This window comes from Equus caballus, chromosome 24, assembly GCF_041296265.1.
Source record: "Equus caballus isolate H_3958 breed thoroughbred chromosome 24, TB-T2T, whole genome shotgun sequence".
In the NCBI taxonomy this organism is placed as follows: Eukaryota; Metazoa; Chordata; class Mammalia; order Perissodactyla; family Equidae; genus Equus; species Equus caballus.
Window position 1 is genome coordinate 34,648,405 of NC_091707.1, and position 27,709 is coordinate 34,676,113.

The 27,709-nt window shown below is 50.3% G+C and overlaps 1 protein-coding gene across 1 annotated transcript in view; it reads left to right on the forward strand.

The window, feature by feature from the left end:
* The first annotated feature begins 348 nt into the window (after nucleotides 1-348).
* Nucleotides 349-27,709, forward strand: part of ESRRB (estrogen related receptor beta) — a 176,622-nt gene continuing 149,261 nt past the window's right edge. Inside the window, exon 1 of the mRNA XM_070250225.1 lies at nucleotides 349-856. Within this exon, the coding sequence (XP_070106326.1) occupies nucleotides 855-856 (2 nt within the window). The 5' untranslated portion in view covers nucleotides 349-854. The remainder of the gene's footprint in view (nucleotides 857-27,709) is intronic.

The window sequence follows — 27,709 nt, forward strand, 5'->3', positions numbered from 1 at the left end:
TTCTTCTGTCAGGGCCGTTATCCCCTGGCCTTTAAAAGCCTGTCACATGTTGGGACTGGGCCCACTGGGCCCTGCCTCACCAGGCACGGGGGTCTCCTGACTCTGTCCTACCCCTCACCTGCACATCCTCCTTCACCCCCAGGAGCTTCTGCGTGTCCCCCCAGAAGCCTGCCTGTTCCCTGAGCTAGGAAAGCTCTGTCTGCTCCCTCCCTTCCCCCTGACCTGGCAGGAGGAATGGAAACTTTCGTGGAAAGCACTTGCACTGACGAAAGCTCCCAAGTCAGGACTTCGACTTGGGCCCTGACAGGGCCACAGGCTCAGGATCCGGGGCCTCTGCTTCCCCGGGTCAGGACCTCCTGCCCCAGCTCCGCCCCTCGCTCTCTCTGCGACCATCATTCGTCGGCTCTCCCGTGACCCCAAGTGACTGCTCCACCACGAGAGAAGTAACTATCTTTCACGCTTTCCCCCCTTTTTTTGGTCTCCCCCCGACTTCCTCCTCCTTTTTATTGTATGTTTTTCTTTGCCCCCTTCCACAGCACATCGGTGGCTGCGTAGTCTGCATGCGGCCCTGTGGAGTCGAAAGTCTAGAGCTTTTTGCCGTTTTGTTTAAGACCTGGTTATGGTTGTGGGATTTTTTTTTTTTTTTTTTTTTTTTTTTGTCAGCTGCCTGTTATATCAATCACGGAGTCGGGATCTATTTATAGGTTGGGAGTACTGTGTCCTTAGTCACAAAGAGACACAGACAGGGGACTGTCAGCTGGGGCCGGAGGAGCTGAGCCACGAGTCATCAGCACTGGAAACACCTGAGGGGTAGACCATCCCACGCCAGCCCCGTCCTCTCCCCGGCCCTGAGCATGTGAGTAACGCAACTTCGCCCTTCCCTCCGCCCCAGACTCTACCCGGTTCCTTCCTGTCCTTTTCCTACACACCCCCCTTCTCTCTTTCCCTCTCTCTCTTTTTTAATGGATAAAAATATCTCCTCGTGCCTGCTCTTTCATCTTGGTTTTCGGAACAGTAAAGCATCCCTGTGTGACCGAGAGGAAAATGTTGCCTTCCGCAGACTGTCATGGGAAGGTCAGAGGCACCGGGATGGCTGGGTGGGACGGTTACACAAACTCATTTGGAATCCGTAGGTTCCCTTTGATTTTTATTTGTTTTCCCTGCGAAAAAGTGAGTAAATCAAAAGGGCAAGGGAAAGTTTACACGCGGCTCAGCGGGGTGGTTATGGCTCCCAGCGTGAAAACTTTCATTTGCTGGCAGCTCCAGTATTGGGTGAGCCGGGAAGGTTACAGAGGGAAGACCCAGCTCGCCCAGGACAGGCGATGATGGAGGGCCCCCGGCGGATTTGGGTTCAACCTGGGAGCTTCCAGGTTCCGGGGGAGTCATGACAGTCCCAACAACCAGCTTTTCTATAGCGCTGCAAAGGAAAATGACTTTTTCCCTCCACGGAGCGAGTTTGCTTTGAGGAATCCAGAGGAGAGTGATGATTTGTCTTGCCTTACAGGCTTCTGTTGGCTCGCTCCTGTGGTGTATTTTCTTCATCCTGAAAGGGGAACTTGGGTGGGGGGCTGGGGACGGAGAGTCTCTGAAGGGACGAGCCAGGTGTGGAGGCTGTCTGTGCCTGCTCTGCATCCTCCCCCGAGGAAGACACTTAGTATCACTGTTCTCGTCAAAACTATGCTTGTTCCAGACAGTCAGGGGGCAAGCTCGCGGGCACATTGGTGGCTCCCAGAGATGGCAGTCCCCAGACCTTGTCCCGTGGTCCACACGGCCAACACCCCCCAGGCTTCCTGTGGCAGATTTGGGACTCTAGTTTCTGGATAATGTGTAGTATTAACTAAAAATCCTTCACATGGGGAGATGTGCTATACATTATTTACAAAGGAATAGGAACCCTAAGTTTTGGGAAAAATGTAATGAGCCTTAATGTATATTATATACAACGTTTAAAATGTATCTCATTCTTTCTACGAGTCTGATAACACTTGGGTTTCTATTTACTAAGACAGTGGTTGCCATATGCTGTATTGCCAGGGACTACTTCTTGTTTTGTTTGGAAAATCAATATCCTAACAAAGAAATCATCTCTCCAACAGTTTAAAAGCATTAAACAAAACAGGTGAATCTGGATTATTTTTGATTAAAAACAAAGTAGCTTTAACAACACATCTAACTTGGTGAAAGTTAAATAATATGGACACACACACATAGAGAGAGGGAATTTGATCTCATTTTTATTTTGACCTTTATGAGCCTCTAACATTGCTTCTCCTGATTCTTTATTTTCAACTGTAATTTATTTAAGGTTATTTATATCTTTAATCCACTCATTTATTATCTTGGAGGGGAGCATGGAGATCAGGAAGGAATAAGAAATTAGAAGGCAAACTTCACAAATTCACGTAGTAAGACCACATTCATTGGTGGAAAAATTCAGACTAAGGAGTTTGGTGTAAAATGGGGGGAAATGTCACTATTTAAAACCTAATATGGAAAATAAAGCCCAAGAAACCAAGAAAAAAATTAAATAGAAGTTGTACATGTTAAGTATGCAGCATTATCATTTTTTCTATTCTAAGGACTCTATTTGGATAAACATATCCTGCTACGGTTTTCCACAATAATGCTGAAGTGAGATGCCGTGGGTTATTGTTAATTAAAGCTTGGGCAAACCCAGTGATTGAGACATTGCATTCAGAAATCACAGCCGTCAGCTGTGTGCAAAACTGAACTTCTTGCCCAAGACTTTCAGATTTCAACTGCTTTTTAGAGAAAGCGTGACTGTCTTTAACCCTTTAATCCAAGACCAAAGCATTCCCTCCACTCCTCAGCATGCATGCTGGAGCCTGCTGGCCCACGATTGAGTGCGGTGGGAGACAGCCCCACATTTCTGAGCTGGTCCTGTGTTCTCATTAGCGGCAACGGTTGAGAGAGAAGAATATTTGTTAGAACATTTAGGCAGGAACTGTTCCTTTCCTTGGCTACCTGTGGATGCCTCTGGGTGGGATGGGGGCTCGTTTGGCAGGGCAATGATGGAGGGCCTGGCTTTCACCCTCAAGTTCAGGTTGTGGTTTTTCCCCTTTGGGCTTATAGAGATGCACTTGGGGAAAACTTCAATGCATTTGCATAAGGCAGCCTCTGATTACTTAGTTTCTGCTTCAGTAACGATTAATTTTATGTGGACTGAGCTAACATCAAACTCATTTTTTTTCCAAACTGATTTCTTACATGCAATTGGTCACGGGACTGTCTGTGACTTCACGTCTGCAAAACCTAACCCATTCCATCCTTGTCGTGGTTTTATTTCTCTGAATGTAAATGCGCACTCTGCTGCGTGCACGCGCAGTTGTTTTATGTGCCCCCCCTCCCTGGAGCACGTGGAAGCCCAGCCCAGGCCTCCTCCCAAACTGGGGACAGTGGGGCCAATGAGCAGGTGCTTTGGAATCCGGCAGCCTCAGGTGCAGGACCATCAATCTTGAGGAAGAAGGAATCGCAAATACCTGGAAAGCAGCCCCCTCATTCAAACAGTTTTACATAGCCGAGGTCTCTCCAGATACCCCGTAAATAAAAAATGGCAGCTGGCAGGATTTTTAAACCAAGGACCACGCTCAGCTCTTCCTCCCCATCACTTCATTCTACAGTGTATCTGTCCATCTTTTTCTTATCTCTATTTTTACATTTCATTATCCTCCCGCGCGCTCTCTCCCTCCTCCCTTCCCTCCCCCTTCTCGCCTTCCCTGAAAAACACATTTCTATCTGGCACAGAAAATAAACTCAGATTGTGGGTAGTTATGTTAATCTAATTCAATCCTCAGCGGGTTAAGAGTGGAATTCTAATAGTGGAGCTGTTGAGGGCTTTTTTGTTAATGGCTTGGGGATTACATTGAGTTAAAGGCTCATTTCCTAATCAAACAGAGAGGGAGAGAGTGACTCCGAATATTTATGAGTCTCCCAGTGAGAGTTTAAACATTCAACTCCAAAAGTAGGGTTTCTGCAGGAGGAAAGAGTTAAAACCCCTCAGGGCTGCTGGGGAAAAAAATTAAACCAGTTAAGCCATCAGCATTTTCTGGCTGCTGTACAACTTCAGCAAAGTGGAAGGTGGGGAGAGAGAGGGGAATCATTTCACAAAGCGAAAATGGAAACTGTGGCAGAAGCTCTGAAGCCAGAGTCAGCTGATGTGTTTGCAAAAAAGTCCCCGGGAGCAGACAGGGCTCCTCTGTTCACCAAGGGCCTGGAGGGGCTACGTGCGTTCAACTCCCCGGATCAATTCTCCTCCTCCAGGCCAGAGGTGAGGACGTGGAGACAGGAGTATGGCTCAATTTACTGGCGGCTGGAGAGTTCCCCCTGCTGCCTGGTGGAGCTAGAGGAGAGGACTCCCCCCTCTTCGGTCCTGCCTCTGAAGTACTGGGGGCCGGCTTCCCCTGCTAGAGCACTGTCACGGCTCACAAGTCCCTTTCTCCCCCTTTGCTCTGTCGGGTCCCCTGCCACACTCTGCTTGTGAGGACCTCAAAGCCCAGCTGGTTCATTGTGCCCAGGAGAAAGCAAGTCCAGAAGTCCCTGCTCTCCAGCCAGAGAAAGGGAGGAGGAACTTGGCCAAGGTCAGGCAAGGTCAAGGCAAAGCTGAGGTCAGGAGTCTAAGTCCTCCACAGGCGTTCTGGCCGCGCTCTCCCCTCATTCTCTGGGGTGCAGTAGAGGAGAGGGGAAAGTCGGAGCCATATGGGTGCCAAAACGTGCCCCAGCTCTCCCGGAGTGCGGTTTCCTTCTCCAGGTTGGAAAAGAAGGAAGCCCTGATACAGGAGGATTCGGAATGCTCTGTGGACACTTCTCCTTTTCTTTGCCACCAACCAAGTGAGCAGTTTCTAGTCCCTTCACATGGGCCTTTCCCCTGCTGCGTGAGGTCAGCAAAGGCTCCAGACAGCCGACTTTCTGTCTCTGGGGACCTCTGGCTCTCTGTTTGCCCCCTACCTGGGCACTGTTCTTTCTCTTAGTACTTCTTGCTCGGTGGCCCATGAGTCCTCTTGCAGTTGCCCTTCCCGTGTCGAGGTGGCATTTATAACACGTCTGCATCAGCTTTTCTGTGAAGCCTTCCTTTCAGGGTTGGCATCTCCTTCCATTAACTGCATTCATCCTCTGTGGTGTAATTGTTTCTATGGGTTTCCCGCACTGGACCAGGAACTCCATGAGAGCAGGGACTACCTTTCATTCCCCTCCGTAAGCCCAGCTCGTCGTCGATCATTCCTGCCCTCTTGCTGTAACAAGTGCGTCGTGTGGACGGCTCAGAGCTGTGGTTAAGAGCATGTCCTGTGAGTCAGACAGCCAGGGTTCGAACTCTCCTGGCACCAACTTTCCTCAGCTGTGACATTTGAGCGACTTAACTCCTTAAGGTCTCAATTTTCCCATCTGCTAACCAGGGATAATTATAGAACCTACCTCAGAGGGTTTTTGGGAAGAGGAAATGCATGTTAGTATTAGCCCTTTGCCCAGGGTGTTAGCACTTTTATTTACTCGGTGTGGAGCAGTGACTTCTGCACACATCATGTTGCACCACTAAAGACAGGCTCCTACGCCTCCCACTGAGGAGCTATGTCTCAGTCAGCTCAGGCTGTTAAGACAGCGCAGCTTAAACAGAAATTTATTTTCTCACAGATCTGGAGGCTGGAAGTCCGTGGTCAGGTTCCAGTGAGGACTCTCTTCTTGGTGTGCAGAAGGTCGCCTTCCCGTTGTGTTTTAACATGAAGGAGAGAGCAAGAGCTCTGTTCTAGCCTCCTCTTATAAGGATGCTAATCCCATCATGGGAGCTCCACCCTGGAGAGCTCATCTAACCCTAGTCATCTCCCAAAGCCCCACCTCCTAATACCATCGCATTGGAGATTAGGCACCAACAGTGTCCTGAATGTTGGCAGCAGAGTCCTGCATCAGCCAAACTTCCAGCTTCATCCTCCAATGGGCTCTTCCATTTGGAAATCAGAGATCGAGATTGAGAAACCCCTCCACCAGAGAACTAGGGGCTTTTAAACCACTGTGAGGAAGCGGAGGATGCGAGCCAGACTTTGGACAGCGTCCCTAAGTCAGGGGAAGAGGGCTGCACTTTCTGCTCTCTAGAAACAGAGTTTTGTCAGCTCTCTTGGCCCTGGCTCACAGTTCCATGAGCAGTTTTGTTCTTAGGGTCTCTGGGTCACCCCTGCACCCCTCTCCACCCTACACTCTCAGAGAGCGCTTTGGGCTCTACCCACAGAGCTGCCAGGCCAGTCCCAGCTGTGAAGCCAACCAGGTTGTGTTTTCAGGGCAGCAGGTGCCCGCTCTGTCCTCTCTCTCAACATGTTACTTGACAAGTGAATCCAAGAGCCGAGCGTTCCTGAGGAGGTGTCCTCTCGTGGATGCCCCCAGTCCCGGTGTCCTTGACACCCCTTACGTGTGTCTGTGTAGGGTCTCTATGCTGCAAGGCAGTGAGCCCTCCTTCTTTGCTTTCCCCACTCATCAGCCACTCACGTCCTGATTGAAGCAGGGGATGGGAACGTGACTCACAGTGCCCCCCACACTCCCACAGTGCCCCATGTTTGGCTCACTCCCTCCTCTCTGCTCCCCTCCTAGAGTTGGAGGTGCCCCTACCAAACACTTGAATTGTCACTGCCTCCCTTTTTGCCTCCTTCTTATTCATCTTTGAACTTCTCAGTGCCTAGTGCCAGCCCTGGCACATAAAATGTGTTCAATAAATGCACTCAAAGTGAGCTGCACGGACTCTCCTCTCTCAAGAGGGCACCTCCAATCCCTTAATCACAGCGGGGAGTGATTTGAAATTGTGAATGTCCAGCGGCCTTAACTACATCAGCTCATGGTCCTCGCCGTGGCCTTTCTCCCCTCTCTGTCCTTCCTGCTTTCACATTCTTCTGTCCAGGAAAAAACAAAAGTGTGTCTTTTATTTAGATGTGCACAAACTTTCACAGGAATTTTATTCTGCTCAGTAAAGAAGCTTTGTCTAAGTTGATGTCAAGTTTAATTCCTAAACTGGCGTCTCTGCCGTCACTCCCCCTCATTTGTCACGCCCTTGCCTCTCCCCTTTCTGGGCTGAATCTGGCTTGCTTCACACTCTGCAGGACCCTCGTTCTCCTCCTGCCTTAACCATGTGGGTCCCGGGGGATGCTCATAAGAGGGAGACCTTCCTTCTGAAGTGTTCCAGAGTGTCTGCTTCCATTAGCACAGACAAGGCTTTTGAAAGGTGCAAGGTTGGAACATCGTCTTAGGTACTGGCTTCTTTCCAGAACAGTATTTCTGCTCTCTTTTGGGAGACGGGATAAAAACTCAGGCTGCTGAGGGTTAAATGGTAGCAGTGAAAAGTCGAGGCATCTCTTGGGGACTGTTGGCTGGCTAAGACAATTGATTAACTTGGCTTAGTGATCTTTCCAGCAATATTCAGGAGTGAAATTATTGCTGATTAGGCTGTGTGTGTGTGTGTGTGAGTGTGTGTGTGTGTGTGAGTGTGTGTCTTAGGGTTCATGCAGTGAGGAGGGTAGGATAAGATCTGAGAAAGAAATGTCATGGGTTGTTAGCTCCTAAGTCTCAGGAAGAGCCCTGTCACTCTCTATGGTTGTATCGGAACTTCGTGTGTGTACAAGTCCGCTGGGGAGGGGCAGGCCGAGGGGTGCACAGGGCCTCCCTGAACATTTTCTTTGCAGCTCCTTGAGAATCTAGAATTATTTCAAAGTAAAAAGTTAAAAAACAAAGTCAACTAGAGGGAGGCCAGATGTTGAGGGCTGCTTCCCTGGGCTGCTCTGGTGGACAGAGGGGCAGCCGGTGTCATGGGAGGAGGCAGGGGCCAGGTGGGTCCACCCCCCAATCAGTGCTAATTAAGGTGCTCACACTCGCAAGGCCTTAGTTTCCTGATCGTAAAATGAGGGATAGGCCAAGGTCTCTTAAGCTCTCCAGCTCCAGAAGCTGACGTTTTAGAACTACTGTTCATGATGGACCTGATACACTGTGCTCCGAACATGCCCAATCGCCACGGGTCAGCCAGCCTGTGTCCCGTTACTCCAAGGCCTTGGGCCCCGGCTTCACGCCTTTGCCATCCTCCATAGTCCTATCATCTATCATTGCCCTCCGTTTGTTCTCGCCTCCCCTGTCTATAAGCACATCTGGGCGGTGAGTGGAAAACTGGTCAGACCTACTGTTCAAAAACAAATCTGTAAGCTCTGCATTTTAAGTTTTGCTTTTAATTTTTGAGACCGTTGTTCCATACCTCTGTGGTCCTAACACTCTACGCCTCACAATGCTCTGCCCCGAAGTTGCATCGAGGCCTCTACACATCTGCGAAGCCCCGCACCCGGGCGCCTGCTCCTCAGGGTTTGCTCAAGGCCCTTCGGCAGCCTCTGAAGAGAGGCGCATAGTTGAGATTTGGGATGAGAGTTGCCAAATAGGGCGACCTCAGCCAGTCCTTAACCTCTCTGTACTATCGTGTTTTCGCCCAGCAAAGGGGGCTGAAACGTGCTCTCACCATCTTGCAAGATTGGCATGAAGCTAAAATAGGAACCACTGGATAAACATTCCTTTAAAGACGGAAATCGCAACAGTTTTAGACTGGCTTATTCACCTGCATGCTGATCTCCATGAAGCAGCTTGGGTGGTGACTAAGCAGGCTTTAGAGCCACCATACTGGACCCATGTCCGCCTTGTACTTGCTGTGACCTTGTGCGAGTTCCCCAGCCTCTCCACTCCACACTTGGTTTCCTCATCTGTATAATGGGCATGATGAGAGCACCTCCCTCGCAGAGTTGTGAAAATTGAAGGATATCAACTCACAGGCCCTTGAGCACTGCCTGCTAGATAATAAACTCTCAAAGCCATTGCTGTTGATGATGACGATGTCATTTTGGCTGCTGCAATCATTTTCTAGGGCCCTGTGCCAAAAAGGCCAAGAGGGAGGAAAGCTTCAAAGTCCCTACGTTCTTTCCAAAGTCCCCCTGGACAGCTTACAATATAGCATGAGGTGCTACTCCAGAGGTGGTTTACAGACATGCCCTGGTCCTCCACGATTCCCTGCCTTTCCATGTCCCATGACAAGGGAGCATCCTCCCAGGGCCTGTCTGGAGTTTGGGGTGATCTGGCCAAGCTTTCACCTCTCATAAATCTGCTCTCCATAGCCTGGCATAGATGGCTGCTGAAGTCCAGAAGTCCACGTGAAGGTTCCACATGGTTTCAGTGGGTTGTCTCGGGTTCCATCAGTGTCGTGGAGTCACTGGAATGTGTTTTCTGCATAGGGTCGATTCCTCCTCCTTGTACAGCGTCACTAAGTGAGAGGATTGCTTGTTTTCCACATATTTGATGGCACATCTTTAGGGAGTACTTAGCAAGGAAAGAAGAATGGGACTAGGTAAGAGCAATTTTTGATGCCTCCAAGGGGGCCCAATCTGTATATTTCGAGTGACTTACAGACCCGACATCACACTCTTAGGGGAAAATTCCAAATCCAGACTTGTGACCGGCCTGTGTATTTGTGTGCACGTGTGCACATTAAGGGTATTGTGGTCAGCCATCCATGACTCTCTTCTTTCCCCGTCTCGAGCTGAGAGTAATTTTGAAGGAACATGTAATTACTATTTACTCTGGGGCACTCAATCGAGAACACGCTCGTGTAATGACTCTTGAGTTAATCCTGCCTTCAGATGCCCATCTGCTGTTGCTTCTTTGGAAACCAGTGGGAACCAAGCACTGCTGTTAGCGCAGGGGCAAGATCATGAGATGGAAGTCAGTCCCTGCAGTGCAGGCTTTACTGTTGGGCAACAGGAATATGGAGGTGGCATGTCTTGGGCTTCACCCAGATCTCTGCCCTTAGTGACAGGAGCTTCTAAGCAGAGCCAACTCAATCTATTGAGCAGTCTTGGTGGATCTGGACAGACAGCAACATTGATAAGGGAAGGTGCTCAGGAAAATTCTAGAGAGAGGATCTAAGACATGCAGAAGTTGCCATATATCGCCTAGGGATCAGACATAGACATGCATGGGAATGAGAAACACCAGCTCTAGGAGAGGAGGGGTGCGTGCTTATTCGAGTGTGCTCTGTACCCATCTGCCAAGTGCACATGTTTGCTTTGGCTTCCTCAGGCTCCTCCCTTGCTTTCTTTCCCCATTTATCTTTGGGGATGAATTTGCCCAATCATTGAAGGTGGGGAATGGGGGCAGAGGGGAGACAAGTGAATGCATTATAATGAAACCTGTGGAATCAATTTGCTAAAAATATCAGAAATGCTATCTTGGAATATGACACTCTGCTGATGTAGTGGGACACTATTGTGGAGACTAGCAAACTGCTTACGGAAATAAAACCGATTTTTATAGCAGTATATTGAGCAACTGTTTCGGTTGGATTCCTGAAGCCCCCAATTCTAGTCCTAGCTCTGCCACTGCCTGAGGACTTTGTCAGAGCCACTTCATTTCTCTCTGCCTCTGTTTCTTTACCTGTAAAAGGATTTGATGGACTAGATGACCTCCCGGTGCTCTCTGGGTCCAGCCCTGAATTTCCCCTTTGCCCCGCCAGGCAGTGATCACCTTGTATCACAATTGTTTGCGTAGTGGCTCCCTCTCCAGAATTAAGGCTCTGTGGGCAGGGACTGGTGGCCCCATTACCCAGCAGAGTCACTGGACAAGACAGACACTCAACATGCCTGGGGATGTACTAACAAAAGAAATGGCATAAATGAATGCCAACCCCTCCAACTCGGTACCAGCTTGGCTGTTTCCAGAAACACTGCAGGCCTGGCTGCTTTGTTAATGGCTTGAGTTTCCACCCTCTGTGTCCTCCCTCGCTGGTCGGGGTGGTCATTTGTGCCTTCATCGTGTGAACTGGAAAAATTTTTTACCAATAAGATGTAGATTGAGCTGCCTAAAACCAACCCTCTGAAAACAACTTTTCGGAATGATGTTATTTACCAACTGCCTACTTCTCTACATGACCATTCTACCATCTGTTTCTGTTCTTTTTTCCCCTCTCTCCATCATACTCTATTAATTTAAAAATATTACATCTGAAGACTTGCTAAATAAAGAGACCTCAGAGCACAAAGTATCCCTTATCCATTTTCTGGGTCCCTCTGTGCTTCCTTGTCAAGATTTTTTCTTATTTTTTACTAAATGGCCTTGATTTGATCATTAATAGCTGTGTGACAATTCTTTTTACTGTGTCTTAACTTATTTCTAAAATATCCTCCCATAAGCCCTTAACTCTACTCCTATTGATCCCTTGTGCCCCTTCCCACTTCTGTCTTTGCCGTTTTATGAATCTTATAAAGTGGTCCCTTTGTACGCTGGACCCTTGATCTCGGGCCTTTCCTCGTCCTCCACCAAAATCTCCCAGAAGAATGGCTCTTACAGTTGGACTTTCACAGTGCAGGTGGTCTTGGGTCCCTGTCGTTTCCATACTGAGCCTGAGGACATGCTTTGTTCTCCATCCCCTAAAACTTCCTATTTTCTTTAACCAGCAGTTTCCCCATTGCAGATGAACCACATTACGAAGTGAAAGCCGTAAAAATTCTTCAGTGTCTCTCTTTTGCGCCATAGTGTGAAGGATTCCACTTCCCCCCGCCCCCCCCGACAATCATCTCGCCACATGTCCACTGTACCATCACCTGGAGCCTAGTCAGGACTTGTCCTCGAGATGGTTCTTTACTGTTTCTTACATTGCGGTTGAGCGCTTGGCTGGTTGACTTGGTGATGTGTCCCCTCTCTGCAACCGCTCTTCTGAGTGTGGAGAAGGAGAGAGATGTATGTGGAGGGCCTGCTATGTGCTGGGAGCTCCACATAGTTTATCTTCATTGATCCTTGTAAGGACTGAAAGCTGCAAGTATTATGATTCTTCCCATTTTACAGAAGAGGGAGCAGACGCACTGAGGTTAAGGATCTTGCTTAAGGTCGCCCCGGTAGTAAGTAGCATGGTCTGACATCACCTTCCACAACATCCGACGGGGCCGAGTGCAAGCAGGCAACCGAGAAAAAACCACACCAACACCCATTGCTATGGTTTATATAAACATTGATCTTGGTACAACTCTTTCAAAGTTTTAGTGATTTTTATCACTAAATAAAGTTTTATTTATTTTCTTTGAAAAGTGTCGGGCATCTCCCTTAACAGACCCATATGAGAGAACCTACAACCCTAGTTTTTATTCCTCAAGTCCCTCCTTGTAAATATTACGACACAGATGCTTCCGTCACGTGAGCCCTTAGAGTCACGCTGAGTTCTCCTTTGCGAATGCTAACAGTTGTGCTTCCCCTAAAGCAAGTTTTAAAAACCTCTCCAGAGGAGCTGGTAACCCTGCTGGTAAAATGTAGACCTAATCTGTGGCTGAAGTCGGTAGACTCTGGGAGCACCGGGGTGCGGGCTTTCTTTCAGAAAGCAGCCCCCTGTTTCCTCCTGCTGTGTTGTGGCTGCATCTTCCCTGTGCCTCCATCGCCTTTCCCACTTCTGACTTTACATCGTCCTTCGGTCAGCCCGCAGACAGTGTTTTCATTCCTGGTGGCTTTCCCATTTTGTCTTTTCCCCCACCATGCTCTTCCCACATGTCATCTTTCTCGACTTTGTCTTCTGAGAGCTTCGTCTGCTTTATAAACTCGACACTGCTGCTCCATCACCTCTCCCGCCACCAGCATCTCCTAACTTCTTGCGGGGTATGGTGTGTCCTTCCCTCCTGTGTTGGGCTGCGCCATCCACAATCCACCGCATGGTTTTCTGATTGAGGGAGCGCGGTGAGGGAGCAGGGGTCTCTCGCCAGTGCCGCAGCCTTGGGTGGCTAGACTTCTTGCCCAATCTCCTGTGACACTGCCTCCTCCTGATCCACCCACCTTGGCTCTTGGGATGCTAATCACATTCCCGAGGAGAGTTATGATATCTCCCCACCTTGGATGGAGTCCAGCATGCGCTCACTGTTTGGGACAAAGCGTTTGTCATCTCCCTGTCCATGACCTTCCGTGGTTCCTCGGGTTTCTGCCTTGCGTCTGGCTTCCTTGCCTTCAAGGGGCCCTCACAGCTGCAATCTGCCTCCTGAATACGGTGGGTGGGGGGCAGCTGGGGTCACTCGCCTGGCCTTTGAATGAAATGCTAGTGGACGTTTGATAGTCACTGATGTGCCTCCCGACGTTTCACGCCTCACCCCTCTTCCCTGAGCCACAGCGTCACCCTGAAACCCTGTTAGATCACTGAAGTGACTTGGACAATGCAGCGGGGAACTTTTCAGTCTCTGAAGTACTGACTTTGCTCGGGGGCTTTGTGTGCTCTCTTGTCTGAGGTTCTTGACGTCTCCAGTCCTCCGTCTCTCTCTCTGTAGGGAGACTATGAAAGTTCTCCTGTGGGGGGACAGGAGCCTGTTTGACGTGACTATGGTGGCTCTGGGTGGGGCCCCTGGGTCCCCGGCTGCATAGGAAGGGGTATTCGGTCTGTTGGCTTTCTGAGTCGTGGCCTTCACCCAGGCTCTGATTCTCCACATTGGAGTGACCGGGAGAGACCAATCCTGTTCTCTCCTCTTCCTGCAGCCTTTGCAGATTCAGGAACTGGTGTTTCTCCCAGATTGGGTGAGGCTGTTGCTTAATCGTCGCCTCTTCATCTGACGGGCATGCAAGTGTCTCTGCTAGGTGGGTTTTGGCGTTTTCCCAGTTTGTGTGTTCCACTGTCACCCTGGCTGTTTGGGGAAGCCTCCTGAGAGGTGGGGGAGGAGACTGTCTTCCGTCAGTGTCTCTAGAAGCCGAGCCTAAGACGGGGATTCTGGGCAGGACATGTATTGAGGGCGTGCTGTCTGGAGAAACCTGTAGGGGAGTGAAGAGAGAGAGGGTGGGGGTGGGAGCTAAGTCGGGAAGTGGATTCAGCTGAGGTCTAGCTTCAGCCCATCCCACAGGGAGCTCGGGAGCATAAATGATGCCACAGAGTTTTCCCACCTCAAGGCAAGGATAGTGGCCAGTTGTACCCCCATATCAATCAGTCATTGGCTGACAACTGCCCCAAGGTGAGAGAGTAACCTCCCATGCCCTTCTGGACCAAAGGGGCTTCCACTGGTCAAGGGCACTTCTCAGGAGAAGGCTGCAGCCCCTAGCAGCTGGGGATGGGGGCACTGGTGGGCAAAGGGATCTGAGCAGGGCCCCAGCAGGGAATACTGCAGCGGGGCTGTATGAGGCAGGGTCCTGGTGTGGGCCTCTGGCTCTCTGTCTCCTTGTGGCTCACTCTGGAATTGGATGATGAGCTTCCCTCACTCTCCAGGCTGAGCCCAGGGAAGAGCCATTATAAAGCACCGGGACCCGGCGTGTTGAAGATGGCAGGTTACGAAGTCAGGGGCTCTGAAGATGCCGATGCGCAGAGCCTGCGTTACACCTCTCTGTCCTCTGGTTCAGGTCACCAAAGGCAGCCAGAGAGAGCATCACTCACCTCTTCATGCTCTCACCAGCTGGGGGTTGGAAGCAGAGGAAGAAATAGCCTCCTCCTCTTCTCCAGAGGGTGGCCTCCCTCGCAGTCCCTTTGATGGCACTGAGAGCCTCCCTATGGGAGAGACTTTTGGCCTTTGATTTGCCTTCAGCCAAAGGCCAGGGAAGGGTCTGTCGGCATTCCCTGTTACCAAGCAGCATTTATTGTAAATGGCCCTGTGCTGGGCTCTGCGTGGAGAAAATACAGGAACATCAGTTCTTTTTTTTTTCAAGTTTGGAATTAGTTGGGAGGGGGCAAGGAGGGAGGGGTCACTTGCATGCTTGTACTTGATTGTAGCCTGTCTGGCTGCCTCTAGGGAAAGGATTGGGGATGCGTGCAAGGAAGGCAAGTATGTGCAGGAGGGAAACGTGGATGTGAAGGACCAGGCTTAGAGGGCGGGGCCGGGCTCTTTGTGTGTTGCTGCACACGATTGATAACCACCGCAAACCCTGAAGGACTTGGTATCTCCAATTTACAGCTAAAGGAGCAGAGGCTCCCACATCAGCCTACCTGCAGGCACTGCAGACCTACAGAACAGTAAAGATGAGTTTCGAACTCAAGTCTGGTTGCCTCGATAGTCCATGTTATCTCCTTACTAAACCAGTAGGGCTCGGGTACCCAATTGTGGGAACACTGGGGTCGGGTTCCTGAAGGTGTGCTGGCCCCATGAGTCCAGGTTGCCCACCTCATCTGAGTCCCCAAGGGCTTGCTGCTTCTCCCTGCATGACCTCCTCCGTCCTGCTCGTCTCCTCCTTTCCTCCATCCACCCGTGATGCACATCCATTGTGCTCGCTCCTCCCGCCCTCTGCAAACCACGTCTTCTCTATGGTATTTTAAGAGACCTCCTCCCTGAAGCTGCCCTAGGGATCTAAAGCCCAAGAGGAAGGGACCCCATTGTGCATGTCCAGCATCCATGGCTGATTCCCACAAGGTGTCTGTGCACCCAGAGCACACGACTGTTCACATCTGTGCTCATGGATTCATGCGTTCACTCTCTGGGTACCAGCTGCTCAGGACTTCCTTATCTGCCCTCTCAGAATGCCACCCACAAGTCTGTCCTCAGCACCCGCTCTGTGCTCTGTCAAAACCAAAAAGGAACTTCAGGGCACAATAATGTCCCTCTGCTGAGGGAACCTACACAAGCATACAGGACTCCGGTGGCCCAGTGCCAAACCTACGGGTTGGCAACAGTCCTGACTTTGGACTAGGGCAATCTGAGTTCAAATTCTGGCTCCTCTGCTTATCTGCTTTATGGTTCATCTGCCTCTTTATGCTCAGCTTTCTCAAATGTGCAAAGAGGATGATGAAATCCAGTCCCGTGGGGTGGTTGTGAGGATTAAGTGAGACAAGGCAGGAGGAAGCACGAGCTGGGGGCTGGCCCAGGAGCCCTGCTCTCTTCGTGGCTGGGTGCGGAAGCTCTTGGACAGTGAGTGCCATGGGGTTTTCGTGGACACAAACCCTCCGGGAAGGGGGCGTTCTGACGGTAACAGTATTACTCTAATCTAAAACTTCGCTGACTCCAGAACTTGGTTATGGACATGGGAAGAGGGTAGGAATGAGGTTTGTTTGTGAGGTGTCTGGTGCCGCATGATTCCCCACTCCTCCTCTACCTTCAGGACCCATGCCACTTTTAAGAGGTCACATCGCCTTCTTCTCTGGCTGTGCCGTGCATAGAGCGCGGAGGAAGGAACCTTCCTGCCGGCAGCTGTGTCCAGTGCCAGGCATGTGTGCCTGCCTGGGTGTAGGGAGAGCTCAGGGGGCACAGGCCACCATCTGCTGGAGCTGCCACGCCAGGGCCCAGCAGCATCCCAGCCCCCAGGACCCCATCCCCAGCTTTTGGCAGCGGCCTGGGCTTGGGGAGCCAAGGCCTAGCCTAGATGACCTCGCAGCTGTGTCTTCAGCCCCTTGGGGGCTTGTGTTTCTGTCTCTCTCAGGGGCCCATCCCGGCTGCCGGGCAGGGAGCCCACTGTCCTTCAGTACCAGAGGCTCACTCGGCCTGGCCTGTGCCAGCAGTTGGCATAGGATTCTCAGCCAAGGGGCCCTGTGTCTCTGGCATCTGTGGCTGCCAGCTTGTCCCACCAGGGCCATGGACCCCAAGTAGGGATGGGGCTTGGCTAGCTTTTCCATTTCTCTCTGGCAGCTCTGAAAACTCCTTGAAAGATATCTATTCTCACATGAGTCAAAGGGGAAAGTCCTACAGGTGGCTCTGAAAACAGAGACGTTGTTAAATTGTGGTGAAAAGGATACTGACACTAAGCGAGGTGTGGGTTTTCTGACCTGACTCCATGGAAAAGTACACAGCTTGTGGTGATGAGGAGGAGGAGGAGGGGGATGGGGAGGAGGAGGGGAAGGGGAGGAAGAGGAGGGTGGGAGGGGAAGGAGGAGGGGAAGGGTGGGAGGAGGAGGAGGGAGGGAGGAGGCAGTCCCATTACTGAGCACACACTATGAGGCAGGTGCCATGCTTGGTGCTCTCCTCCTGTCATTCCTTCTCCTGCTCAGCAACCCCAGGAAGTAGGTGCTGTAATTTCCCCCATTTCACAGATGAGAAAGATGAGGCTCAGAGGAGTTAAATGATTTCCCCAAGGCCACACAGCTGCTGAGGGGCAGCAGTGAGATTTGAACTGGGTCTCTCTCTAACACATGCGCTTTGTTTTTTTTAATAGATATACTTCTTTTTTCTCCCCAAAGCTCCAGTACATAGTTGTATACCCTAGCTGTAAGTCATTCCAGTTCTCCTCTGTGGGACACCGCCACAGCATGGCTTGACAAGCGGTGTGTAGGTCTGTTCCCAGGATCCGAATGGGCAGATCCCGGGCTGCCGAAGCAGATCATGGAAACTTAACCACTACACCACCGGGCCAGCCCCCTAGATATAGTTTTATATACATTTTCATATTTGAACAAGTATATTTTATATATTCAAAAACTTAAAGAATTTTTAAAATTAACCGGTTGACAACTTACGTTGTAGTTTTTTTGTTTTATTTTGCTTGCCATTTTTGTGTGTGGTAAAATACACGTAACATAGAATTTATCATCTTAACCAATTTTAAGTGTTCAGTTCGGCCATATTAAGTTCATTCACACTGTTGTGCCGTCATCGCCACCATCCAGCTCCAGAACTCCTCTCATCTTGTAAACCTGAAACTCTGTGGGCATTAAACAGTAAATCTTCGTTCTCCCCCCTCCCCCAGCCCCTGGCAATCGCAATTCTGCTTTCTGTTTCTGTGAATTTGACTGCTCTAAGTACCTCATATAAGTGGAATCATACAGTGTTTGTCTTTTTATGGCTGGCTTATTTCACTTAACACAGTGTCCTCGAGGTTTATCCATGCTGTAGCGTATGTCAGGATTTCCTTCTTTGTAAGGCTGTGTAATCTTCCATTGTATGTGTAGACCACGTCTTGCTTAGCTATTCATCTGCCGATGGACGCTTGGGTTGTCTCTACATTTTAGGTATCGTGAATAATGCTGCTGTGAACATGGGCATACAAATAGCTCTTCAAGACTCCACTTTTAATTCTTTTGGATACGTACCCAGAAGTGGAATTGCTGGATCACATGGTAGTTCTAGTATTAATTTTGTTTTATTTTTTAATTTTTAAATTTTTTTGCTTTATAACATTGTGTAATTTCAGGTGTACGTTATTACGTATCAGTTTCTGTGTAGACTACATTGTGCTCACCACCCATCGTCTAGTTTTCATCCGTCACCGTACATATGTGCCCCTTTCTTTACCCCTTTCACCTACCTCCCCACTCCCTTCCCCTCTGGTAACCATTAATCTGTTTTCCATATCCATGTGTTTGTTTATCTTCCACATATGAGTGAAATCATATGGCGTTTGTCTTTCTCTCTCTGGCTTATTTCGCTTAACATAATACCTTCAAGGTCCATTCATGTTGTTGCAAATGGGACAATTTTGTCTTTTTCTATGGCTGAGTAGTATTCCTTTGTATATATATACCACATCTTCTTTACCCAGTCATCAGTCGATGGGCACTTGGGTTGCTTCCACATCTTGGCTACTGTGAATAATGCTGCAATGAACACAGGGGTGCATGCATCTCTTTGTATTGTTGATTTCATGTTCTTTGGATAAATACCCAGTAGTGGGTAGCTGGGTCGTATGGTAGTTCTATTTTTAATTTTTTGAGACATCTCCGTACTGTTTTCCATAGTGGCTGCACCAGTTTGCCTTCCCACCAGCAGTACATGAGGGTTCCTTTTTCTCCACATCCTCTGAAACATTTGTTATTTTTTGTCTTGCTAATTATAGCCGTTCTGACAGGTGTAAGGTGATATCTCATTGTAGTTTTGATTTGCATTTCCCTAATAATTAGTGAGGTTGAACATCTTTTCCTCTGCCTGTTGGCCCTCTGTATATCTTCTTTGGAAAAATATCTGTTCACATCCTCTGCCCATTTTTCGATCGGGTTTTTTTGTTGTTGAATTGTATGAGTTCTTTACATATTTTGGAAATTAACCCCTTGTTGGACATATCATTTACAAATATTTTCTCCCAATTGGTGGGTTGTTGTTTTGTTTTGTTCATGGTTCCCTTTGCTTTGCAGAAGCTTTTTAGTCTCATGTAGTCCCATTTGTTAACTTTTTCTCTTGTTTCCCTGCCTGAGTAGACATGGTATTCAAAAAGATGCTGCTAAGATCAATGTCAAAGAGCATACTGCCTATATTTTCTTCTAGGAGTTTTATGGTTTCAGGTCTTGCATTCAAATCTTTAATCCATTTTGAGTTAATTTTTGTGTATGACGTAAGAGAATGGTCTACTTTATGTGGCTGTTCAGTTTTCCCAACACCATATATTGAAGATAGTTTCCTTTCTCCATTGTATGTTCTTGGCTCCTTTGTCGAAGATTAACCGTCCATAGATGCGTGGTTTTATTTCTGGGCTTTTAATTCTGTTTCATTGATCTCTATGTCTGTTTTTGTGCCAGTACCATGCTGTTTTGGTTACCATAGCTTTGTAGGATATTTAGAAGTCAGGAATTGTGATGCCTCCAGCTTTGTTCTTTTTCAGTCTTGCTTTGGCGCATTTGGGGTCTTTTCTTGTTCCATATAATTTTAGGATTCTCTGTTCTATTTCTGTGAAGAATGTCATTCAGATTCTGATTGGGATTGCACTGAATCTGTACATTGCTTTAGGTAGTATGGACATTTTAACTATGTTTATTCTTCCAATCCATGAGCATGGAATATCTTTCCATTTATTTATGTCTTCTCAGATTTCTGTCAATAATGTCTTATAGTTTTCAGTGTATAAGTCTTTTACCTCCTTAGTTGAATTTATTCCTAGGTATTTTATTCTTTTTGTTGAGATTGTAAATGGGATTGTATTCTTGGCTTCTCTTTCTGCTAGCTCATTAGTAGTATATAGAAATGCAACTGATTTTCATAGGTTGATTTTGTACCCTGCAACTTTGCTGTAGTTGTTGATTATTTCTAATCTATTATTAAACTTTTGAGGAACCGCCATACTATTTTCCAAAATGGCTGTGCCATATGACATTTCCACCAACAGTGCACAAAGGTTCCAATTTCTGCACATCCCTGTCTACTTGTTATTTTCTGGGTTTTTGGTAGTAGGCCTTCTAATGGGTGTGAGGTGGTATCTCATTGTGGTTTTGATTTGCATTTCCCTAATGATCAGTGATGTTGAACATCTTTTCATGTGTTTATTGGCCATTCATATATCTTCTTTGGAGAAATATCTATTCGAGTCCTTTGCCCATTTTTAAATTGGGTTGTTTGGTTTTGTTGTTGTTGAGCTGTAGGAATTCTCTATACATTCTGGATAGTAATCCTTTATCAGACGTATGATTTTCCAATAGTTTCTCTCATTCTATAGTTGCCTTTTCACTCTGTTGATGGTGTCCTTTGATGCACAGAAGTTTTTAATCTTGATAAAGTCCAATTTGTTTCTTTTTTCTTCTTGTTGTCTGTGCCATTGGTGTCATAGTCAAGAAATCATTGACAAATCCAGTGTCATGAATCTCTGCCCTATGTTATCTTCTAAAAATTTTGTATTTTTAGGTCTTACAATTAGGTCTTTGATCCATTTTGAGTTAATTTTTGTATATGGTATTAGGTGAGGGTCCATCTTCATTCTTTTGCCTATGGATATTGTTTTTCCATTACCGCTTGTTGAAAAGACTGTTCTCTCCCTTTTGAACAGTCTTGACATCCTTGTCAACAACCATTTGACCGTATAAGCGAGGATTTATTTCTGGTAACACCTATGCTTTTAACCACTTTCTTGCGCTTCATCTCAGCACTGTGCAATGCCTCGTGGATTATGGAATATCAAAGCTGCAGGAGACCCCCAATGAGTTAGGGCCTCTTCCGCATTCTGTAGGTGGAAACACTGAGGCCAGTGGCCAGAGCACCCTCAGCCCATGCTCATGCCATAATAAGCATATGGTTCTTTCATTATATTCCTTCCCCAGCTCTGTAGGACTCTGGGAGGGGCCTCACCTCCTGGAGTGCATGGAGGGGTTGCTGGGATACTTCTCATGCATTTTAGCTAATGCTCCATTCTATGGGCAAATGCACTCCTGTGTTTTAGACACTTATAATGTAGAAGATGGAGGAGGGAGAGGAAGCATCTCGAGTTGGCCCAGGAGTGAGGTGTGCTGGATGAGAGGCCACTTAAACCCCCTGAATCAGGATCCAGGAGCACCATCTTCTGGGTGACTCTGGGTGACAGCCCCCAATCCATGCACAAGCGCAGCAGGCAGCCTTAAAAAGGGTGCATGTGTGCAAATGCTACCGTTCCTCCATGCCAGGGCCCCGCGTAGCCCCCAGCACATCTCCTATGTTCCACAGCCACCCTCCCCTCCCTCCTGCCCTTCACTGCCCTTGAGTCCTATGTGCCAGCTATGCTGAAACACTCTATTTTCCTGAACAAGGGCCAGACGGGTCGCATTCCTGTGTCCCGCTCACACAGATGCCTTTATGACTCTGCGGAATTATCCGCTCTCAGAGCAGCCTGTCCTCCTATGGCTCTTGTAGAAGTCATCTCTCCAGCCTGGCCCGCTCCTGTACGCCGTGCGCCGGCCCCACTCACCTGGAGATACAGTTATGTGTCTGTCTTCCCATCAGGACTGAGATCTCTTGAGCCAGGAAGGGTGTTGCAAATATTCAAAGAAATGCCCTAAAGAGCTGTGTGTGTGTGTATGTGTGTGTGCGTGTGACCCTCAGTGCACACAATAGTTGCTCAGTACGCCTTTGTGAATCCAGTTCAGAGAGGGAGCAATGACTAAAAAGTCAGGCTGTGACGGGAGCTGTGTGCTCAGCATGGACCAGAGGTGGGAGAATGAGGTAGGGGGCTCCCCAGCCAGTATTTTAGGGTATTTGGGAAAAAGTAATTGGGTATCTGGTTGGCCACCATGCCCCACTAACTCCAGTGTAAAACTGGATTTTCATTCTGGGAAAGGGGCCACCAGTGAACTTGTTTTCCCAGGGCCCAGGAAGGAAGGAGGAGAAGCAAGTGGTTCCTGGCCCAAGAATAAATAATCTAGTCAATCTCAGGTTTTATTCCACTTTGACCTCATGTCCCTGACTGTCACTGCCACCAGGCAGTCCCAGTGCCAGCAGGTCACCTCTGTGTGCCAGTTCCCCATCCCTGTCCCTCTGCAGGAAGCCGGAGGTCTGTGCGCCCCAACACAGGCTGGCCCAGCTGGAAACAGCTGTGCGCAGCCCAAACCCTGCCCATCACACGCCAGGCACTGACCTACGCAAACACAAGCAGAATTATAGACACCCATAAACATATGAGCATCCTTTAAAAGGTGAAAAGCTCCATAAAGTGTCTGGGTTTTGTTTACGACTGCGAGGTGGGGGTGACAGCCAGTTGGATTAAATCACTGGGGTGCCCATGCGGCGCTGGCTCTCTTTCCTTCCTCTTGCCTGCCCCCCATCCTCATGGACACACAGACCGGGCACACTCTCACGCACACATGGCCCCACCTAAATGGCCGCTCAGTCCGTCCTGCCGTTGTTCCTGCCAGCCCGGGTCCCAGCAGGTGTTCCCTAATTAGCAATCTCTTCATTTCCAATCAAAGCACAAAGCGGCCCCAAAAGCCTGCCTTTATGAGGGAGCCAGCAGCGGCTGGGGATGTGCGCGGGATAATTGTCTTCGCCAGTGGCGGCAGTAAGCGGGCTGGCTAATTCATTATTGTAATAACTTTGCTTGTCCTTGGGGAGGTGGGGTGGGGGAGGGGGGGAGGCACCGAGTGTGGCTGAGGGTGGGGCGGGGTGAGAGTCTGGGGCAAAGGGGTGGGAAGCAGAAGAGCGAATGAGCAATGCACGTGCTTGCTCCCCTTCTCGCCGACTGGCTCTGCACCCACTTCTCCTCCGGTGAGTGACACGGCTGGCCGGCCCTCTGCACCAGCCACCCGAGTGGCAAGGAGTCCGGACTTTCCACGGTGCAAGGAGGAGCCCTGGGTTCTGAAGGCGGCTCTGGGCTCTGGGAAGCATTTGCTAAGCTGCCCTCTGGGGCCTGAGGGGCTGAGGCCCAGAATTCTTAGGGTCGGGCTGTGTGGTGGGGTCCCCGGAGCCAGGCCTCTCTCTTCCCAAGGGCTTGAGTCCCATGCACCCCTGAACCTTGACTGTCATCCTGCCCGGGCACAGTAGCAGAGGTCCGCAGTTAGAATGCCCAGAAGAACTTTTATTGGCAGAACGATATGGGTGACAACTCGAAGAGCCCTCCAGGTCTGCGGGGATTTCAGAGGAGGCTGCCTGCACCCCTAAAATGGAGCTGAGGTGGCCGCTGGCCCCGGTAGCCCCCTTGCTCTGTCCCGGTGCACTTGCCCTGAACCGTTTCTCCCCCAGTGAGCAGGGCCTCGTAAGTAGAAGGTTGAGAACCCCTACCTGGCAGCTGTGGGCTGGGTCATCAGGTGGCTTTGTGGGGTTCAGAATTCTAGCTGAGCCTCCATCCAAAATGAAATACAGGGGTAGAGGAAGGAAGGGAGGTGGGCAAAGACACAGGGTGAATCCTGGGATGGGGTGCAAGGACGCAGGCCTCGTGGGATGGGGATGGGTGGGGGTGTGCCCAGGACTCATGGGAGATTCTGGGAACGGAGGGCGAGGTGGCCCGTGGAGGGCCTGACTGGCGGGCTGAGGGCTTGGTCTTCATCTCCTGTGCCCCAAATCAACAGCAACAGCAGCCCCTGCCACAGAGGCCTCTGAGGCCCTGGAGGGCAGGCGTTAGGGTGAACCCTGGCTTCCGGGGTCAGCAGTCCTTGCCCCATTGAGACTTGAGGGAAATGGCCTGGACCCGAACAGGGACTTTCCAGGAGGCAAAGGGAAAGGGATCGGCTCCCAGACTCCTCCCCCTCCTGGCAGGTGCAACCTCAACCCCCCCAGTCCCCCCCCACACACACCCTGTGTGGTACTTGCCCCAGGTCAGGAGGAGTGGTGACTGACCAGCCCTCGCCTGACTCCTCCCAGCCTGTCTCTGAGCTCTGAACACTCCCCCAGCCTTAGTGCACAGTGCTGAACCCCCAGTGTTAGGACTGTGGGCTCCAGAACCAGAAGACCTGTGATCAGACCCGGCCCCATCAGCCGACTCACCTCTCGGTGCCTCGGAGTCCTCGTCTGTAGATGGGGGTGAGCGGGTCCCTCCTCACAGTAGGGCATACGTGTGAGGGGCAGAGCACAGCGCTGGCTGGTAGCGAGGGCTCCTGGGCTAGTTCCTGCTCCTAAAGGGGCGGGAATCCGGAGGGGGATGCGAGGGGGCCTGGGAGGGGGTAGCGAGGGCTCCTGGCTAGTTCCTGCTCCTAAAGGGGCGGGAATCTGGAGGGGGATGCGAGGGGGCCTGGGAGGGGGTAGCAGAGCTTCACTGCTGCTTCTTTCGCTCGTTTTCTCCTCATCTGTGAAGTGGGATGGGGGAGGCTGAACCTGACCCTCTAGGGTTCTCTGGTTGAAGGATGCTGGGTCGGGGGGCGGGATATGCAGCAGCCTGTCCTCTAGTCCAGGGGCTACCTTGAAGCTCCCTGCAATGACCTGGAGGCCGAGGCCGTGCCCCTGTCTGTGGGTTGGGGTGGGGAGGCCCTGCGGCTGGTTCCTGGACCTGCACCTGTAGGGGCGCGGGGGTGCATCCCCGGCTCTGCTGACTGGCCATAGAACGGAGGTGGGGAGGCCGGGTGCCCACCTCCCAGCCCCCTCAGTGGTCATTTCCTCGGGAGTTGTGGCCTCCTCCCTGCCTCTCACGCTCACTTAAGAGTCAGGAAAGGGGCCAGCCCGGTTGTGCAGCGGTTAAGTGCACATGTTCCGCTTCGGTGGCCCAGGGTTTGCTGGTTCGGATCCCAGGTGCAGACATAGCACCGCTTGGCAGGCCATGCTGTGGAAGGCATCCCACGTATAAACTAGAGGAAGATGGGCATGGATGTTAGCTCAGGGCCAGTCTTCCTCAGCAAAAAGAGGAGGATTGGCAGCAGTTAGCTCAGGGCTAATCGTCCTCAAAAAATAAAAAAAAGAGTCAGGAAACCCAGAAAGCCAGCCTTCCCCCGCCCACCCCGATTTACAGACTGTTCTACAACCACTTTTCAACAAATGTTTAGGAAGCATCTATTATGTGCCTAGTGGGAGAATCCGATGCTACACGAGTAAATGCGAGGATGGTTGGGGCGGCCTCTCTCTGAGGACGGAGAAGGCCACTCTGAGGAGGTGACATTTAAGCTTCAGCCTGAGTGATGGGGAGACAGCTACTTTAGGACCTGTATCGGCTGGGGTAGTGCTGTCAAGTGGAGATATAATGCAAGCCACAATGGGAGCGACTAGGGTAATTTTAAGTTTTCTGGTAGGCACATTTTTAAAAAGTCAAAAGAAACAGGTAAGGGACCAGCCCCATGGCATAGTGGTTAAGTCCTGTGCCCTGCTTCAGTGGCCTGGGGTTTGTGGGTTGGGATCCCAGGTGCAGACCTACACCACTCATCAAGCCATGCTGTGGCAGCAACCCATATACAAAATAGAGGAAGATTGGCACAGATGTTAGCTCAGGGCCAATCTTCCTCACCAAAAAAGAAAGAAAGAAAAGAAATGGGTAAAATTAATTTTAAGAATATATTTTATTTAACCCAACATGTCAAAATGTTATTTCAACATGTACTCAATATAAAAAATTATTCCTGAGATAATTTACATTCTTTTTCTTGTACTAAATCTTTGTACTCTGGTATCTATTTTACACTCACAGCACTTTTTAATTCAGACTAGCTGCACATGTGACTAGTGGCTACTGTGTTTGACAGCACAAGTCCAGAGAGTGAAAGCACAAACTCTGGAGCCGCTAACTAGCTGTGTGACCTTGGGCAAGCTGCTGAACCACTCTGTGCCTCAGTTTCTGTATCTGTAAAATGGGGTAGCAAGAGAACCAACCCTTTGGAGCTGTTACGAGAATTAAATAAGCTCATAAACATAAAGAGCTAAAATAGTGCCTGGCAGGTGCACAGTGCTATCTAAATGTTCGCTATTAATAAGAAGAATTAGAAAAGTGAGAATCATAAATCTCCCAAGGCAGAGCAGTCCAGGCAGGAAACAGAGAGCAGAAGGCAGAGCCGGGAGGCGGGGCGGGGCCGGGTGTGGTGGCGGGGGGGGGGGGGGGGGGGGGGGGCAGAGGAGGCCAGCAGGGTGGCGACGTCAGGTCCAGTCCAGAGGAGCTTGGTTTCCCACTCAGCTCCGTGAAGAGAGCCTGAGAAACCAGAGAGAAGATTGTAGCGGCTGTGACTTTGCCTGCCACCAGTTCCCATCTGGAGGGATGGGGTGCGAGCCCCGGGCGGGGGGGGGGGGCACCTGGGGTCCCCCTCAGTCCTGCACATCTTGCTCTGCCTCCAGAACTGTTGCCTGCCTGCCTGCCTGCCGCCCGCCGTCTGGGAAGCTCGGCCTCAGCTGGAGGGGGAATATTAATGATTCAATTTTCAACCGGGTTCCACTCCAGGGCCTCGCCTGCGACATGCATTTTTAATCATAACAAAACAGAATGACAAAGGGAGTCATTTGCGGCAAGGCAGCCCCTGCTGGCTGGCCCCCGCCCAAGGGTCTGCTTTGGGGAGGGCGAGCTGGCTTCCCAGCCCGTAAGCCAGTCTCTGTTGTGGTGCCGAGACTGCGCCCCCGAGGAGGGAAGGTCTGTCTGTGGCCCGTGCCCTGCGAGTCGAGATCCCTGGGCTGTGACTCTCCCAGAGGCACTGGGGATAGGGGGAAACGGGAACCCTCGGGTGCCCCTCGGCTGGGGCTGGTAGAAGCCGGGGTAGCAGAGGCTTGGCCATCTCCCCAAGGGCTGCGGCTGATCCATGGTGGGGACAAGGAGCCGTGGGGGGGAGGAGGGGCCTTGTGGGTATGGAGGATTCTACCTGCCCATCCCCCAAGGCCTGGGGTCCTTTCTCTGAGCCCCAGCCAGGCTTGGGGTTGGGTACACCAGAGCTGGCCAGGTGCCTCCTGGGCTGACCTCACCTTGGTGGCACCTGGTCACTGGCTGTCCCCTCTCTGATGGAGGCGGCACCTTAGTTCCCTATGGGATCACCTTCTGCCGGCTCCTGAGTCCTGGCCCATCCTGTGTGGCGACCAGCTTTTCACTGAGTCAACCTGGAATGCTCTCCTTCGCTCTTGCTGACACCCTGAGGGCCAGCTTGAATCCCCTCTCCTCGCGAGCCTTCCCTGACTCCCCAGCCACAGCGAGCCTCTCCGGCTCCCATCTCCCCGTCTCCTTTCAAACCGCGTTACCCATGTCTGCACCCTCCCTTGGCACTTCGGCTCCCTCTGACTGTCCCTCCGTCCAGCCTCCCAGTCTCTGAGCACCCAGTGTGTGCCAGGCACTGTCCTGCTCGCTCAATCTAGGGGGCAAGGCAAAGAACCAGCCCATAAACCTTTTCACGACACAGGAAGTCCTGCAGTTGGGGGTGTAAAAGAAGCTGTAGGGCACAGGGGCCAGTACACTTTAATGTGTGCACGCTATTTATTCCAACATTTATGAAGGACCTACTATGTGCCGGACGCTGTAGCTCAGTGGTGAAGAAGATGGACACAGTCTTCGCCTTCACAGAGTTTACAGTTGGGGGAGAAGATTAAACAAACCATTAGGCGCCCCATGCTTCTTTTTATATCCTCCTTTGGGTCTTGTACACAGCAGGTGCTCAATAAATGCTTGCTGGCTGGTTGGTTCTAAGTTGGCTAATTCTCTGACTGTGCCGATTTCTTCCCCCTTGTTTTATGTTTGTGAGGCTGGTTCCTAGGTTGGGCCTTTACCTACTTCCTGCCAA